General features: G+C 36.8%; 1 protein-coding gene across 2 annotated transcripts in view; it reads right to left on the bottom strand.

Annotated features, from left to right (window-relative positions):
* BCAR3 (BCAR3 adaptor protein, NSP family member) overlaps window positions 1-13,938 on the bottom strand; it is a 54,161-nt gene extending 40,223 nt beyond the window's left edge. The window contains exon 1 of one of the 2 annotated variants that reach the window (XM_074152377.1): window positions 13,605-13,938. In XM_074152377.1, coding sequence (XP_074008478.1) covers window positions 13,605-13,911 — 307 coding nt within the window. In that variant the 5' untranslated portion in view covers window positions 13,912-13,938. Of the gene's footprint in view, window positions 1-13,591 lie in introns of both variants that reach the window. The other variant, XM_074152378.1, reaches the window with a different exon arrangement.
* Between the last annotated feature and the right edge of the window lie 291 nt (window positions 13,939-14,229).

Here is a 14,229-nt window from a genome sequence, read left to right as displayed (position 1 = left end):
GAAACTTTTTCCTAGCCAATAGACTAAGAAGGGGCAGCTTGGTAACCATATGCACATAAAACATGTAGAAGCATACCAGTGAAACCAGGGGTGAAGCACAGAGGAAAAAGAAGTTTCTAAACAAGAAAAAGTTTCATTCTCAGCACTTTGCAATTTGACTGGGAAAAAAAATCCCATTCTTAATCAGTTCAGCAAAGTCATTAAGCATGGCTAAACTCCTCTCACATTTAAATGATCTGTGGGAAGTTGTGCCAGTACCAAATGCTTCAGAAAAAGCATTCAGTTCTTCACTTGTCTGGGGAAATTTTCAGGACAAAGGGTCTACCAGCACTGCATATGCATCACACTCCAAAAGAATGAACCTGAGCACTAACAACTTGTTTACTTGCTTATTTGGCAGTGAGCACATTTTTTTTTATGGTCTGCATTTACACATTCCACTCCTGAAGACTAGCTTTGCTACAGACTCCACTGTTCTCACCATCAGGTACAAGACAAAAGATCTTTAGGACAGATCAAGCCAAAGCAAAATAAAAGAAGTAGAAAAAAGGTGACCCACATTTCCTTCACCATCCACATGACAAAAGTGCTTTGAAAATTTTGGCTTTAGGAAATGGATGGTGTAACAGATCTCTTCACAAGTACTATAATATTTAATCTGGTAGACTGTTACACACCAAAATGTAGGAAACCCTGCAATTCACCACAAGCACAGTTTATATATAAAGATGTTTATGTTGTAGTCCTCAGATACCTTTCTCCTGCCAGATCAACCCCCCTCTCTCCCCATCTTCCCTTGTTGTCTAAGTCTTAATCTTTGTGCAAATTTTTTGAAGTTATCTTCAAGGAGTGGTAACTTTCACGGATGTGCAGTAACTAGTAAAGATTAACTACTGCATTTTCCTGTCATTCAGTTCCACCATGACATTGCCATATTATATGCAGAAACCCAGATTAAGCAATTAGCCCAAATAACTATATCAAAAAACTAACTACTGAATCTCAGCTCTCTGTTAGCAATGATGATGTGCTCTTTTATGCCATATGCTCCCAGCAAAGGAAATCTATAATGTCAGGAACCTAAGAAAAATAAAAAGCACTTCTTTTCCCTTCCATTTTCCCTTTCAAGAAATCTTAATAAAAATGGTGAACCCACAATCTCACTTCTTGTATTAAAGGATCTGCAGAAAAAAAAATTAATAATTTCAGATAACTACCAGATCAGAAGAAAGGTACTTGCAGGCTCTGCAGTCTCTGAAATCAACTCAACTGAAGGTTTGTTTCAATAATACTAAATTCTTCATCTTTCATCAGATTTTATTACCTTTCAAGTAGTGCTAATGCTTATCTTCATAATAAGCTTGACTTTACATCTGTATTCATTTGCATCTGTTTACCTAAAACATGTACGTATTACAGTCTGCACAGAAGTCAACCATTACTGTGTAAACTGTGGGTTCACAGATTGGGTTTTATTACACATTTTGGCTTCCTAATAATAAGATAAGCCCTACTTCCATCCACATAAAAAGCACATTTAATGCAGAAAGATGTCACCTGGATAGAGAAGCTTTCAGAACACCTCAAACTAAGGTGCTGGGTAAGGGCTGCAGTAGGACACAGAGTATTGACTTCATGCTCTTTACATGCTCGTTCTGTCACAGAAAGGAATTTAAGAAAGAGATCCAAACACACTCCCACATCCATTGCAGGTATTCAGATTGCTGACAGACTCTATCTCCTCATTTCATGACAAAACAAAATCCCTTTCCACTATTTTTTTGGCTCATAGGAAAAAAAAAAAAAAAGTGCCTAGCTTGATACCTGTAATTAAGCCATTCTCCTGAGTAATGCAAGTCCTCTGTTGACCCTCCTCCACATCCACAAGGTCTGTGTGGAAACTATAGTAGCATAAACACTCCTCCAGTAATAATTCATCACTAAAAGAAAGCAGTTAGTCATCACAATCTTAACATTCCCCATTCTGAGGCTGTCATAGCCAGAAACACATTCTTTCTAGAGCATCCCTACTGACATCTGACACCACCTTTCTCTGCTGGCTGATCTTGAAGACATACAACCTTTTAATCTCTCCCCAGAAGTCCTTGGAAACTATCTCGAATTCTTTTCAGTCCAGCTACAAGATTCTTATGAGAATTATGGGGGTTTTTCTGTGTATGGGTTTCTTACTGATATTGCCAAGAAAATATACAGAGCTTGAAGGTCAGGCATGGAGCTCCAGCAACCCTACAAAAAGATGAAGATGATAGATGAAGAGAGCAGAATATGTGGAGCCAATCCTTTGCCCTTCTTCCCCCAAAATAAAATCTGTTGCAATAATGCTTGGTGTCATACTGCTTGGAAGTGACCGTGAGCAAGTACTGATACCTTTGAACACTGTGAAAACCAATGCAACTTCTCAGAAAACAGCGATTATCATTATATGTAGACCCTTTCAAGATACAGCTAAAGCTGACTAAAATGAGAAAAGGGAATGGAATTCAGACATTAGTGGATGGTATTCTTCCACTTCCCAACACCTCTAAATAACAAATGTGTGGGAAGAATTAAAAAAAAAATAAAAAAATAAAAGCTTTCGAAGCTGTCGACATCAGCAATGATCAGCTAAAATGAAGAAAAAAAATCCCTATAAACAACCTGAATCATACTTCTGGTATGACAAAATAAATACTGCCATACCACCAACTTCAAATCCTGCATTGATTTGAAGACAATGAGCAACCAAACATGAAAATTTGGTAAAGAAAACATTGAAGTCTGAACAATTAGTCACTCTTTTAAAAATATTTGATAAAATTGTTATGTACTTACAATCAATCCTACAACTTAAAAGCTGAATCTTGGAGTTCAACCCCAACACAAATTATTTGGTTCAGTGGGTGCAAGACAATAGTCAGAATCTTGGTAACTCAGTAACGGTCATTTATTTTTTTAGACTCGGAGGTTTGTCTGATAGTTCTCTATAGGAGTGCTTCAATAAAGAACTTCTAAGCAGATATCCTGTAATCTTTAGCTGTTGATTCCATGAAAACCTCCACCTTTCTACTACCAATTGCACATTACCCTCTCTCATCATTGTTGCTGTAAAGAATCCTGCAACATACGACCTGGACAGACTAAGCCATATTAAGTATCTGCTTTCTCCAGGCCTTTGGCATCCTCACAGACGTATCAGCTACAATTATAAATCAGCTGTGATAACTTTAACAAAATTTAAGCATAGACACAACAGTATTATCAGAGATGCCCAAATCCTCACCGTCATTCAACTATCGTATAGATACTCTTACAGTCATAGAAACTACCAAATGGCCCTGGAGCAGCTTTGTGCTGCTTTTTAATATTTTATAAATATACTTATGGGAAAAACATTAGGACACATTGCCAGTACTTGATGTATGAAAGTATGTTTGTTTATTTTAAAGTGACCTTTGCTGGGGACATTTTCAAAAGCATCTCCTTGCTACTACATTGAAAGAGTGGTTCCGAGAACAATCTTCTCAATAGTGCCAATGTCAACAGTGTCAATGCCAAATCAGAGTGAAGACAACACAGGCTCAAAGGAAGCCTGTACTGAAAATGTACCAACAGACAGACAGAACTGCTATAAAGAGACCAGATGGGATGAAATGTCTTCTTCAGTTTGTGTCTTTGAAATCTCTCCATCTATGTAGATTTAAGAAATACACTACTACTTAAGTATGAAGCTGCAAGTTTGAGCATGCTAGGCATACTGTGTTTAAGTATATGTGCTGCAGTTATTTGTACTGTAAACTTGAGTAAAAGATCCAGTGATTTTATCCTCCAGCAGCTTTTGCTTCACACACACACTCCTACTACATTCCTAAGGCCATTCCACCCTTCTATCTACAGCTGCACAACACCATGGACGTGACTCATTCAAACACCAGTGGAAACAAGTGCAAAGTGCTATGACTAACTGCATAATGACCTGCAGTTCACACAAGAACAGTAGGGACTGTTCAGTAATTAAAACTCAAGAAAAGATACAATGTACTTTCCTCTGAATTAAAGGAAATCTCATATTTGTTCTGAGTGCCCCTGCAGAGATAATGTTACAGCCGTTTACTTTTACCACTTCAATCTTTTGCATCCTCCCCAACTTGCTGCATCTTACCTATCACAGCAGAAAAATCTACCCCATTTTTTTCCACCTTTCCAAATCAACTTCTACTTCTGCATCACATACAGTACTGGTCTCTACAATCTGCCCAAAAGCTCAGACTAGGCACTCCTATTCTTTTTTCTTTATTTTCCTTAACATTTAGGAATCCTAGAGCCAAAACCCTGTTCTTCAAAGCCCTTCTTAAATCTTCTATTCTCAAGACTATTACAATGTCGTGAAAGTAGTGGTTGGGCAGCAGGACTATTGCTTATCCAAAACGATCTGTTTTGGAAGTCTGTTGCTACAGACTTCTCTATATATGTGCTGTTGTCTATCAACTTATACCTCCAGCTGCAACTCTTTACAGTCAGTGCTTTAGTTCCTGTAGTTATTCAGAATCCAGCTCTGCAAATTTTTAAGTGTTCAGAAATAATTTAACCTTGCAAAATAAACATGCGCATTCCCAAAAGACTGACAAAGGCTCAGCAGAAAAAAGTAGAAGGGCTCATGTAAATTTACAAAGCATGGTTGTCATCTGGTTGGCAGGAGGCAAGCTGAGGAAGCAATATGGTACTTGGTAGAAGTGAATAGGGCTCTACAGAATCTTTACAATAGAGATCAGGAAACAGCAGAGCTAGGAGAGAAATTTGGGTGTGATGGAAGGAGTAATTAAAGAAATTTTCCACTACATGCAGTGTCCTCTGCTCAAAAAAAGAATCAGCCTGAAAAGACAGAAGTTTTCAGGAAGTTTTTGAAAAATAACATATACTCATTTTGGTTGGGGTTTTGAGGAATTTGGGCTCAAGTTTACCTGGCAAGTCATTCACTAACAATAAGGTCCTGATTCCACAATTAATTTCAAACAATGATACAACTTGTGTCCATCCCATATGGCACTTCAGTTCCTCTACTCAGGAGCTGAAGGACTGGGGTTTAATAATCTCCAATACTTGAAAGATGGTCTCTCTTTTTGAGACATTTTGTCCTGTTCCCCTTATCTCCCTTCCCCAAGATCCCACATGGGCAGGCTTCTGATAATTATCACCTGTAGCCAAGTTTCCAAAATGCCGATAAAAACCAAGAAGTGAAACTTTAGTTCTGCAGGTCTATGTCAAGCTAGCAAAGACAGCAGATGTAAGCATCAAATGGGAACAAAGGGGTGAAGTGTTGAGTAGAACTTCACAACAGAAGAATCTGACACCAACAATGGACAGAAGGGCTGGAAAGGCAAGGCAGACAAGTCAAACCAGAAATGACTGCCAAAAGTTCAAGGATAAGAGGATTTGGTATTGAATGTAAGCAGAGAACATTAGCTATTCTCTGCTTATACAATAAAGCATTCCTTCTACTACAAACATCTACCAACTTTAGTGGGTAGCTCTGCTCCACCTCTGAGACAGCCGAGGTCAGATTTGCAGGTGCATATGTGAACAGGATAGATGAAGAGAAAGAATTGGAAATTCTGGGACAAAAAGCACGAAGTTTTGGCAACATCTAAGGAATACTTCCTTTTGAAGAACTGTTTATGTGCGCATGGAAGAAGTCAACGAGATACTCAGTAGCCCTAAATTCACCATACTTGTCTTACTCTTATTAAAAAATCACAACCACAAACTCACAGTCTGGGTCAGGTCTTTTGGAAAACAAAACTCATACTAGGAGGAAGTTTCAGGCATTATACCAAAACTGTAACCATTTTTACTTTAAAAATTCTGTGATTTTATAATAATTTCCTCCCCACCCTACTCTAAAATTTCAAGAGAAGCAAATGTATTATCTTCTTCCTGTTAATCTTACAAATATTTTCATACCTGAAGAATTACACTGCATTCTATAAACCAAACACACAGTATTAGTTACTTTTCTCCACACGGGAAACATGTAAAATACTTATTTTACTTGATATATTCAAATCTTAACTTGATAAAATATTATTTTTATTTTAATTTTCAAAGTGCACATAATCATATGCTCTAAGTGGTCACACAGCATTCATATAAAAAAGTAACAAAAAATTAAAAATCATCCAACAAATAACGTTTTCAAAATCACTAGTTAGAACAAAATAAATGCTGTCTAAATACTTGACCCATCACACTCTCAGAACCCAAAGGAAAACAGAATTTGCAGCATCTGGAGAAGCAAAACACGCTGCAAATTCTGACAAGGAAGAAGCAAACCCCTTTATAGTGTGCTCCTCACCAAGTACTGCCTTGCCTGGTCTTTTCCTTTATAAATCATCTGTCAATTCAAGGACATCAGCAGGTCTCATCTGTTGTGGTAATACCACTAAGAGAAAAGGAAAAGTTTCAGGAACCCAGAATCCATCCATTAATGGTTTTATACCTCAAACACCCTGCTGACACCTTCCAAATGTACTGCCCACCAAGGACAAGGTCCTGCAGAGGACAACGAGCCTGCTTAACTTTAGGCTGATCAGGTTACCCTATTAATGTCTTTGTACTAGTCAAGTTTAAAACGGAACTTTTCTTTTTCCCCCCTGCACAGTTATATAAGATGAGACAAGTATGCAAGCCTCACCCAGCTAAACACGCACAGCCTTGAAGATCAGAAATTTTGAAGAGTACAGAACATCCTAAATGACCAGATAAACTAATCTACTCTAGAATAACTTTGCTGCAGCAACAGAAAGTCCAATGCTAGATGATAGCACTTTATCTGAAATAACAGGGAGAAAAAAAGCTGACAAAAAGTAAGAGGGAAAAAAAAGTCTGCTGACCAGTATTCAGACTAAGAGTCTGAAGTCTAGCTAGATATACAGCTGGACACATCTATCATACTTTCAGAACTACATAAACTAAGTGTACTTTTAGCATCTGTATGTAGATACTTAGAGCTAGTCTATAAAATACATTTTAGTTTACAGGTTATTTGCCACATTTTCATCTTTTGCAACAGGGTTCAGTGAGCACTGGAAGACGTTAGAGCTACTGGTTTGCTCATTTCGTCACTGAAAGAATCAAGCTAACCACAACCTGCCCACCCCATCCCCAATTCAATTTTTCTCTTTTAACATGCCTGAACCATGTTAAAAGAATGTTGGATATGAACAGCTCACGTTTGAGATTTTGGTAGAGTAAAAAGAAGCTGTTATGCTCTATCTACCTACAAAAAGGAACGGTTTGTAGCCATGTCAATAAAAACAGTAGTAGTGTTGTAGCTACAATTGCATTCAGGGCATTCACCATACCCAGGAATTTGCAGGGCTTATAAACACAAAATTAAGACAGAAGAAAAGGAGAAAAGATTAAAATTATAGCTCTGTAGTTAAACTCCATGCTTCTAAATATAGAAAGAGTTAAAAGTAGCTTTAAAAACAGGGAGGGGAAAATCTAGTTCTGACCAGCTGGTATGTCAGAACCTCTCATGAACTGATAAAACAAAGCATCCAAGGCATTATACATAATTTAGAGAAATGCACAAAGTATTCTGATTCCAAGCCTGTTCCAACAGTACAGCCCTAATGTTTATCAGTGACTATTTCTGAAATGTCAGTATAGACAAAGAATGGAATTTGAACAAAAAATTGTCTTTGCAAGTGTGAACAGATGAAATGGTTACTGGAAAGACATCTAGTAAACAGGAATTAAATCAGCATATATTCACAAACATCCTGTATAACGGAAAACAGCCAGTGTAAATTAATGTCAACTTTGTCTGAAGGCTTTAATTAGCATGAAAACTTAGTGTGATCATTTCTGGCAGATGGTATGCTTCAACACTTCCAAGGGGAACACTTCCATCTTCAGCAGAGGGAAGATAGTAATTTAATGCAAATGTGTGACCACATAGTTTCTACCAAAATATCCGATGTTTTACTCTTTGAAGAGTCCCATACTACACATACAGGGCAAGGACAAAATTAAGTCATCTTTCCATCAAATGCTAAATTTCTCATACATGTACTTTTTATCAGTCAAGTATCTTTTCTAAAAAGTCCAAGTTGGACATACATGAAACACTAAGGGCTTTAAACAGGCATGTTACTCTACAAATTGCATCAAAAAATTAATAACCTTACTCATAAGAAATTGTGTCTAGCTTTGATTTTACTACTGTGCTAGACTATCTGTCCTGAAATTTGTATTAAATCCCTTCAAAGCATCATGAAGAGAAAAAATAAAACCAACAATGCCAACTTTGTGCAAATTTGGATCATATTTCTGGCCTCTTAACAGTTTATAATTTCACACCAGAGCTGTTATTAAACTGAATTTCAATTTTCTTGCAATGCCTGTTTGTTTCAACAGGAATGCAGGCTGGGTTTTTTCCTATTACTTTGTAGGCAATAGAGGAATTGCCAGTATTGAGAAAGGAGTATCTTTTTTCTTTCCTTCACCATGCTTTAAACTGATTGTGAAGATCACATTTTTATTAGCCTGATTCTCTAAGAACACAAATTGTATTATTTCTCTCCACACAAAACAACTCCAGAACTAATGACCTGTTTGACAGTGGGGTATCAAAAATTTCTCTCACAATTTCAAAAAATAAGTGGCTAGAGGCAGCAGAGGGAATGACTTCCTCCATGACAACTAGCTAAGAGGAAGACTGTGTCACAAGGTTCAAAATTTATTAGTCAGAGAATCCATGCAAAAAGAAAGGTTATGACTATCCTAACTGTGGAAAAAGTCTTTGTTGATGTTTATTCTATACTAAGGACTGAAGAATACATGCAGTGCCACCCATGACTATGGAATGGATTTTTGTGTGTCTTGTAAAAGTACTAATTTCAAATCAAAACCCCAACTGGAGGAAAAAATTTCAGAATGTCTTATGCTCCTCATTATTCTTCTTTTCCTGGTATGTGGACTGGCGTACCAATAATGGATAGTATATATGCAGCCCTATTGAAATTCAAACAAAACATAAGCCAGTATGACAAACATGTTTCTTGGAATCAGACTCTGTTAGTTTTTATGAAACTGTTAGATTTTTTTTTTATTAGGAAGTTTACAAACACAGAATAGTATAGCTGTCAGCTGGCAGACAATCCAAGAAGCAATTACTTGTTCTGCTACCTTTTGCAATCACACTGCCTCATGAAACAGAGAGCATAGGATCAGCACTGGAATCTACTTTTGCTTTGGAATATTTGCAAAAGATTTTTTGCAAAAAATCTTTGCTCCATTCCATCTTCTTAACAACCCTCAGAAATTCCTTGCATCTCTACACGAGGTAAGATTTAAGTATGCTTGTATCAGAGCCAGTACCAGACCCAGGACTACATGGGCGCTGTTGACATCCAATTAAAATAGTGTAGAATGTCAAAATTGGTCTTTGACAACTACCTTCATCACTACATTCAAATGTGCTGTGACAGTGCTAGTTCTGCATTGCTTTTAAGTCTTGTTTATCTGAGGGTTATTTGACTGCATTAATGAAAAAGCATGAAAATTCCACAGGTCTGTTAAAATGGAACGTCAGTCACGAAGAACCATAGTCATCCAAGTGCACAGGTAAATGACACCATTTCTTCTGTTAATCCAATGTAAATTCAAGGTTTCGCTTTTAACAACATGAGGCTATGGCTCATCATCTCTCTGATTTTTGCCCAAATGTAGGTATGACAAATCTTGCTAATAAGGACTGCAGACTTGTGGTGTGCTTGGTCACAGAAAAATTGAAGCGAGTTTGACATTTCCAATATTCACTTATCTGAAATTAAATGTGCCTTGTAAGATTCATAGAGAGTCTAAAATTATGAAAATAATTGAGCTACCATGCCTGCGAAAACTAGGAAAGTATTGGGGGCCGGGGTAAGAACCACTTGTCCTTCCCAAAACATTAGAATAGAGAAAAAAAGAATTATTCTACTTCTCTGAATCAGATACTAGTCAAGACAGCTGCACAAGGCCATGAGTATCGGCATAGTGAAATGAAGCATTTGATATAACAAATACAGCCAGTACTCTTTGCCTCGTTAGGAAGAGCAAGAAAGAAGTTTGGGCTGATCCCTTCTTCATCCACAGAAGTGTGAAACTTCAATAATTAAAAATAGCTTAGAAATTCTGGGTTTCCAGATGGCAGCCACAAGACACAGGCCAAAAAATGACTACAGGTTCTAGCAACAGACATGCATTTGAACAATTTTTCTTTTAAATAAAAGTATCATAAATGTAAGACAAAGCTGATTAAACAAAGATAACCCATGGACCAGGTGTCAAAGGGAAATTCCAATTATGCTTTATTTAGGTTTAATTGTTCTTTACTATCTGATGTTGACATTACACACAAGCAGTTTTGCAGTTCTTAACTTTCAAGAGGGAATTCTTATTTTAGCCTGTAAAAGCGACTTTCAAGAACTTTCAAGAGCTCAGCTGCTTCTAACTTTGGCCATTTAATTATTTCCAAGAGACTCTAAAAATCAGATATAAGCTTTCTCAAGAAATAAAACTTTTTTTCCCTTTGAACTAACTACACAGGTGTATAATCCCAAACCAAACAGAAGAGAACACAACCTTATTGTATTGAAAGTTGACAAAATAATTTCTCCAAGTTTTCAGAAGTGACTATCAGGTTTGAAGAGACTTCATCTCTCTTGTGTGTTTTGTTTGTTTTTTCCCCCTGAAACTGCATGAATTAGTTAGTGCAACATTAGAAGAGTGCTTTTGTAAATCAGAATTTTATTTTTCCATGTTAATCCAGAATATACTAGAAATTCCATAAAGATATACTATTTATGGTCATATAGGTATAAAAGTCCTGACAGAATATAATCCTACAAATAAATTACTATACATATATTTCATCTTGGCTGCAGATGAGGGTAATGCAATTAGGTAGCTGTAATATAAGACAGGAGAAAGGTTTCTGGAAATCACGATAGTTCCATTAGGGAATGACACAATTATCTTTTTCCTATTGTCCTCACTTTGGCTTATTTTTTATTGCACAAAATTATGTATTGTGTATTTATATAGTAAAGATTTTATTACTCATTTTGAATTACTGAAAATGTTATCATAGTAATGTTTTTTAAATTAGAATTAATGAAACTTAAACTATGACATGCCTATGCTATGACATGAGTTACAGTTCAGTATAATCAGATCTGTGTGCGCATAAACACTGTAATCCTAATGACTACTAGTTCTGGTCCACTGACATCAAATACAGCACTTTGGTTGAGCAGTACATCATGAAAAAGTTTCATTAAAATGTGTGTTCACACTTTTAATTTTTGTGAACAGCATTATAGCAATGAAAGACTGATTTACACCTGAATGCGAATATCCATATAATGTTATACTATCTCACAAGTTCCTACACTGAAACAGAAATATTACAGGGCTTTTTTAATAAAACTCTGATAAGGTAACATGGACTTCCCTATACTACTAGTCCCAACTAATTTCAACATGAGTGTAAGCAACAGAATATATACCTTAGCATATATGGCAGAATGCTTACCATGGGAAAATCAAACTTGCTCTCCCAATTTTCTTTTAAGTATACTAATGAAAGGTGCAGAGTCATCCCAAGAAGAGTCAAGAAGTGATATATTTGCTGACTGTCAAGTTGGTACTTCTTCTGCTCTAATACAACTGGGCTGTCAGGTCATGGAGCAGAATGCATAAAGATCCATTGTAAAAATCATGGAAAGCAAAAGTTAGAAGTTGTTACTATAGCATTCCATGTGTATTTAGCAAAGCAACTGGAAGATCAAACACAGAACAGCACTTGCTGCTATGACTTGAAAGACACAAATTCTATTAACAAGCTGCACTAAAAACATCCTTCGAATTGCTTACTATTTCAAAAGTATCACGTTTTAATTCTGATCAGGCAGAACTTCTTGACATTTTCCTCTCAAGCATTCTGTTCTTAGTCTTATTGCTTATGCAAAAGTGTTCTTCACAGGACAAGGAAAGTTATGTGTTACAAGTATAAATATATTTATATTTATATGGAGGCTTTGGTCTCTGAAGAAAACATCTCTTGCAAATCACATTTAGTAACTGCTCTTGAGAAGGAAGACATAAAATAAAACTTAAGATGTATACCACCATATTCTTTTTATGGCAGCAGCCCCACCTGCTTGCATTCTCTAAAAGTATGCAAATCAAAGAAGCAAATTATGTTAAAAAGCCAGTTCATGTAAGCAGGTACATCTCAGAGATCAGTGACAGAGGAACAGTAAACACACTGAGGCCCTTTCTTCTTTCAAAGTGAATGGGGTAGAGAGAAGAAAGACCTATTTTCAAGTGAGAAGAAAGCTCAACCCCGTATGCCGCAAGCAAAAAGCATACAAAAACCACTCTACACACACAACCCCACATAATTAGAACTGTCCTTCCCTCACAGGATTTAAAAACAAGAAATCTTATAGTGATGGACACAGCAAAACTACACATCCTAATTCAGAAGCTGTCATTTGGTTCTCTTTTCTCAGTGTTTAACTCTGTCACCCAAGTAATCTAACACATTCTCATATTTGTGCCTTTAACTGATCTACTGCATTACACTGTTTTTCTTGCATTAGTGGAAAATTTTTCCCATTTTATAGACATCAAAACAAAAAAAAATTCAAAAAATTATTTACTTTTTTGTAAGCAGTGAAATATCAGTGATGACAATAGATTCCCAAAAGAAATGCTAGCTACGAGAGTAGAATTCTTTCTCAAGAGACATGGATATAATAACCAGGAAGCAAGGCAAGAATAATTTAAAAAGGATCATTTGCTATTAGCTCGGTGTATGTTGGGTTCCACTGAGTCTTCAAGAGAAACAGCTAATACGTATCTCTAGGTTGGAGGCAACTGGAACACCACTCTCTTCTTTTCCTCTGCACTACATCCATATAAGCACAGGATCCGAATTAATCAAAGTTTGAACAGTCTGACTTCTTGGTTAAAACTGCTCTCTTAGAACAGTGCAAAAGGTCATTTCAAAGCAATTCAGCGACTTTTTAAAGTTTCCACCATAGACATAGTACATGCAATGCTATACCTTTTAAACATTCAAAGGCAAGACCTACTCCTTAAAAATTATTTTTAAAAACCACACAGATATCAAAAGAAAGACTAAAAATCCAAATCGCTAGATCCCACTGAAAGAGCGGTATAGAAGGACATTTTAAAAAGGCATGAGTAATTAAGAGCTCATATACTGGCTGATCTTACTGCAAAAGGAAAATTATTTTGAAGCCTGAGCTAATCAGTAAGTCAAAAAAAAGAAGAAATTCTCAGAATTCCTGAAATCTGTGCATCAGATTCACTCCTCCCCCTCCCCACACTACATGTTTCACACTGGGTTTTGTTTGGCTTCTTCCATCAAGAACCTAAACTGAGTACTAGGTAGAAAAATCAGCCTCTGTTAGAATGTGGAGTTATAATAAACAGCTGCACCTATAACTGGACATTTAGAGGTCTAGAAAAACATATGCCACAAACACATGTAAATTAAGGTTTTATAAGGTACCTGGCATGGAGTTTGTTACTCTTCCCATTTTGCGGAGGATACTCTTCTATAACATCCTGTACAAAAGGTGGCTGCTGCCGGTGTGTTCCGGTATATGGCAATGTTCCCATGTGGCTAAACATATCACAAGACCTGATGGGAATTGTCCCCTTCTTCTTCCTAGGGAGAGTGCCATGGATAGAGATGTCTTGAAAGGAGTCTGTGCGACGCTCAGTTGGCGAAGGTTTAGTGGTCAAAAGGTCCATGGAAGAAGCTAATGAGAACTGGTGGTTCACTGGGCCATTTCTGGGAAGACTTGAAAGTTTTCCTGCAGCTATCATTTTTGGTTCTGGAAAAGTGAAAACAAGTTTTATCATTGTGCATCAGCCCACAAAGACCCCACTTTAATGGAAGTTAAATAGCATGACTAACAAAGGCATCTAGAATTGAACTTCTGTTTTATTTTGAGGCAGTCAGATGCCTCAAGATGTAGCCTGTATTATATTCCAGTCACACTGCTCCCAACTGCATGTCAAGCGCACATGTGTATTGACTCTTATAAATGTGAAAAGTCACAATGAAAACCAACACATCTGGACACACATGCAAGAGCAGGCCCTGAGCAATTCTCCATTTTTATCCACAAAGTTCCTCTTTTT

The sequence above is a fragment of the Numenius arquata genome, chromosome 8, assembly GCF_964106895.1.
Source record: "Numenius arquata chromosome 8, bNumArq3.hap1.1, whole genome shotgun sequence".
Classification (NCBI taxonomy): Eukaryota; Metazoa; Chordata; class Aves; order Charadriiformes; family Scolopacidae; genus Numenius; species Numenius arquata.
This window is presented reverse-complemented; position numbering and strand designations above follow the sequence as displayed.